The sequence below is a fragment of the Phlebotomus papatasi genome, chromosome 3 (assembly GCF_024763615.1).
Source record: "Phlebotomus papatasi isolate M1 chromosome 3, Ppap_2.1, whole genome shotgun sequence".
In the NCBI taxonomy this organism is placed as follows: domain Eukaryota; kingdom Metazoa; phylum Arthropoda; class Insecta; order Diptera; family Psychodidae; genus Phlebotomus; species Phlebotomus papatasi.
In genome coordinates, this window is record NC_077224.1 from 28661210 (window position 1) to 28666071 (window position 4862).

The 4862-nt window shown below is 31.3% G+C and overlaps 1 protein-coding gene across 2 annotated transcripts in view; it reads left to right on the forward strand.

The window, feature by feature from the left end:
* Nucleotides 1–4862, forward strand: part of LOC129807450 (tRNA dimethylallyltransferase) — a 131065-nt gene that overhangs the window by 112763 nt on the left and 13440 nt on the right. Inside the window, exons 9-10 of one of the 2 annotated variants that reach the window (XM_055856736.1) lie at nt 3334–3478; nt 3557–4552. In XM_055856736.1, the coding sequence (XP_055712711.1) occupies nt 3334–3453 (120 nt within the window). In that variant the 3' untranslated portion in view covers nt 3454–3478; nt 3557–4552. Of the gene's footprint in view, nt 1–3333; nt 3479–3556; nt 4553–4862 lie in introns of those variants that run through there. The other variant, XM_055856735.1, reaches the window with a different exon arrangement.

The following is a 4862-nucleotide window of genomic DNA, read 5'->3' on the forward strand; positions in this document are numbered from 1 at the left end:
TCAAACCTACCAAGTTTGATCGACCACAAGAATTTTTTTCATAACGTCATATTACGTGAGATTCTTAACAATTTCACCTACTATAATCCTAACAAAATTTCATGTCGTCCGATCGAGTTCAAATTTGGCCAAAATGTGTTTCATCACTTCCTGATCCCGAATATATGGGTGGCTAAAAACCGTTCCCGTCCGTCCGTCCGGTCTTTGGAGCTTAATAGCTCCTAAACTAAAAGAGATATCGACTTGCGGTTTTCGGCAAAGGTTATATATCGTATGAAAATTGCAACTTGGTGCATTGACCCCCCACCCCCCACCCCTCCTTCCGCCATTTTGAATACCCCCTTTTTTTGTTTTCTTAATGGCTCCGCCCCTATGGCATCGATCGGGCTCAAATTTTGGTATGTTATAGCTGGGCCTTATAGCTTTCGATCAATACCAAACTTAAGGTCCCCCGACCCCCCTGACCCGAGCTATAAGGGTCTAGAAAAATTTTATTAAAATGGCCATAACTCCGGTTATAATTAATAGAATTTAAAAATTGAGATCGTTTTGGAAAAGCTCTCATGAAATGTCACTTCCCCTTCTAACATCGGAAGTTCATAAAATCACCGCTAGGGGCGCTATTTTTAAAAAGAAGATTTTTCAATTTTCTAAGTTAAATAACTCAAAAATTCCTTTGTGCATCGGGCTGAAATTTTAGTATGTTGTAGCCCTTGATTATACCTATCAAACAAGTTATAGTCCAGTCCAGAACGTTTCCAAAATGCGGCGTAGGTGCGCTGTGGTTATAATAGAACCAGAGATATGATGGGTCAAAGTTCACGAAATTCAAAAAATCATATCTCCGGTTCTATTTGACCGATTTTGATGATCAAACGAAAGATCTCACCAAATGCTACAATTTTCTAGAACATTTGAACTTCGTGGGACTAATACCAGGGGCGCTACAGTCGAAAAACCAATTTCAATATCACATAACCTCAATTATCTTGACTGTCGCTGAACCAATTTTGACGATTACTTCGACATAATTATAGAGGACATTTGTGTCTATATTTCGTCCATACACCATTTTTCAATCAGATAATGCGGTCTGTCCGATTTGGCCGTTTAAGTTTGAAAAAACTGATGTTTCCCATAATGCTGTGATACCAATAAGATTCCAATTTGACTGCTTCTACTCGACCAAGACACTTAAAATGGAGTTGTAAATGGAACCTCGATTATCTCGGCTTCTGATTAATCGATGAGATCAAGTTCTATGGCAAAATTATAGAGAACATTCTGGTCTACATTTCACCCATATATCACTTTTCTGTCACTCCATGCAAGTCTTTGATATTTTGGTTTCAATACAAAATTTGTATAATTTAACGAATTTGATTTAATATAACTAAACGGCGTCCCCCAACCCAACTTCAGCACTAAATCGAATTTGTGTACATTCCGAGTTAGCTCACATGAAGAATCTCACCTACATAAGCCGGTTAGGATTATCTGTCCCTTTTTTTTCTAAAGCGCTGAAACTTGCATCTTACCTGAACTTCTTTTAATGATCAAAATAAGCTTCACAGCACTTACTTAGAGTTGGACTTTTACAATTGATTTTATAAAACTAAATGTAAAGGAAGCTTTCCGTGAATTCTAATTTTTAGCAATTCCTGAATTAATGAAATTTATCTATCGCAATAATATAATTGTAATACTTTTGAAAACAATGATGATGATAAATTTTCTCCATTGAGAAATTTCTGTCACATGTTAAACACGGTATAGGGTCAGTGTGCCAAATTTCGGCATAGTTGCATGCAAGCGCCAAAGTCTCAAGTTTGAAATGTAATATTTTTTAAAGAAATTGATTTTTTCATTCCTTCTTCTTAAGGAGTATTGCTTGGAACCTTCTAGACAGTTTATCGTCATTATTTACTCTAAAACCATTCTTAATATATTTTAAAATTATTAAAATTGTAAACATAGCTTTGGTGCCCTATTTCGGCCACCTTCATTCTCATAGTTCCTTGCGCTTCGGGAATTCTTCCAATATCTTTTTCACGTCATCTCGTTTATCGAAGCTACATTTTTTGTTATTCTTTTGCATTGTATAATCTCTAGAGTACGTAAAATCTAAAAGTTCATGGAAATTCGAGGAACAAAAAAGGTGGCCGAAATTGCAAACTGGCCTGAATTAACCACACTTACCCTATGTGGAAAAAGCAAATGTATTTTCGGAAAAATAATTCTTCTTTTTTTAGTCCAATGACTTCTCGCCCTTCTCGTCGAATTCTTGTACCTTTTTCGTAATTCCCTTCATTAAGGACTTGACAAATCCATCTCTACGATCTCGGAAGGCTTTGTTCCACTTTCTCTCGAAATCAGGCTAGTATTCAGCAGATGTCTGACTCTTCTTCTTTAGTACAATGCTACAATGCTTTAGTATTTCCATGAAAATAGTATTGTATATTGTGCTAAATGAATTCTAAAGATGTTCCGTGAAATGTTGCTTAAAAAACTGAAAGGACATTTAGGCGAAAGCTTGAATTAGGAGGCCAAAACTCAGCTGTTTTTCGCGATTTTCTTTAAAGGAGAAGGAAAAGACCAATAAGTGCTTCAATTATTTTTTTTTAATAAAAGAAAAGGCGAACTAACCAGAAAAAACGGAGAAAATTGTAAAATAGGAAATTAGTTTTCAAAAGCTTAAAAAAAAGCATATTTTAGGACGAAATATTGACTTAGGCCGAAATAGTTAATAATGACTTTAGGACGAAATAGTTCACGGAACTATTTTCTATGTCCAATATATTAGATTTACATTTCAAAAGAACTCATAGTGCTCATTTAAAACCTGAGTAAACTGATTATCTTATCAAAAAATAGACTTCATAGAAAAGTAATTTTCGAATTTGAAAAATTCACTTAATTAACTTGATATTTTTAAATATTTCCGAGTTTTAAAATCGCAAATGCAAGAGCATTTCAAAATTTCAAAAGTGAATAATGATCCTTTAATATTCATATGAGTTTTATAAAAAACTTCAAAAGACTTTTTACTTGTGCATAAAAATATTAAAATCGCGCGAATAATCCCTAATCAATATTTTCTGATTTAAATAAATAAGGCATGTTTTCGTTTTGTTTTTTTTTTTTATTTAGAAAATTCAAGAAAAACATGATTGCACCGTCGAACCGTGTTGTCGTTTTGGTTTTTCCACATTTTTCTGCCGAACACCGTTTTGTTAAGTTAATACTAGTCATAGTTACAATAAATGTATAAGGCTTATCACGGCTAATTTTGCATTTTTACATTATGTTTTTTTGTTGTCTTATCTTTCACAGGTGACCAACTTCTGTGAAGTCTGTCAACGGACTTTCGTTGGTGAATTTCAGTGGAAAATTCATCTGGAATCCAAAAAGCACAAAAGGATTCAGATCAAGAAGGCAAAAAGTGACAAATAAACAGCAATGCCCAAAATTTCTCGTGGTAAATTTCTCTTTATTTTCTTATATTTTTTTTCATCCTTTTGTCTTTTTACATTATAGTTTTATGTTTAATTTACAGCTATAACATTTTTATAGTTCAGGTTTCCTTTCATGAAAGTAATTAACCAACAACAATTATATTTTTTTTAATATATGTTTTTTTTCTCTATCTTTCACACTATATATATGTACATTATGTGTATACTTCCAAGACATTTTTTTTGCAATTCAATGAACAGTTGGATCATTTGTAAAGTATTTGGGTTGTTTTAGAAAGAAGTTTAGATTAGGAAAGTGGTTACGATAAGAAATCGTAGTTAAACTGAAAAAAAGCGATAAAACGAAAAAGACGTGAATCAAGAGTCTGTCGTATAAGAAATGCATAGTCGTAACTATAATAATTTATTAATATTTCTTCGCACGTATCATGAGTTTCTTTTTTAAATATAGAATATTCTCTTCATTCTACGCAAAATTATTGTTCTTTCTCTGCGATAGTTATTCATTATCTTGCATGGATCCACGATTTATTATTACAGTTAATATCGTCGTTTATTTATAATTCGTTCTTTTCTTGCATGTTTTTCTTCAACAATTTTTTAATTTAATATTTAATGCATTAATTGTTATTGTCCTGTTGGGATAATATCTTTTTTTTTCTTTATTCTCGCTTATCTAAAAAAAAACAGCAATAAATATTCTCATACCATTCTGTAAATAATGCGTGTTCTCATTGGAACAGGAAATACAGAAGCAACATTTTATTGTCATTTTATAAGAACATGGATATTTCATCTCTGAATTTTAATAACCTTGTTTTTTTTACTTACGCACATTTGAATTAATAACATTTTAAAGATGCATTTCACCATTTTTGATAAATATTTAATACATATATGTAATATTGATTAAGAAATTATTATGTATAATTTTCTTTTGGGCCATCACTCAAATTATTCGTGGTTAGAAGTAAGTCCATATCATATTTAGAGTATCTCTTAGGCAAATTATTTTTTATTCATCATTTTTTTTTTGTAAGGCAAAATGACAATTAAACCGTTTAAAAAAAATAAAACTTCTGAATAATTTATTATATTGCTATCATTCAACTTATCGGAGCTAGCACTTCTCATAAACTATTGAAAATCGTGGATTAAAATCAAATTATAAATTTAATAACTTAGAAAATAAAGCTTCAGTATATTGGTAAAAATAGTTCATATGTATTTATTATTAAATGTTTAATAAGGCATTTTCAGTGCATAAAAATAGTGAAATATAGTTGGTAAAGAAAAAATTAGTCATAAATGGTCTTGATATCGTAGACATTGTTTAATGGAATATTTTACTGACCAAAAATGTTCTTATCATTAAATTAATTACTA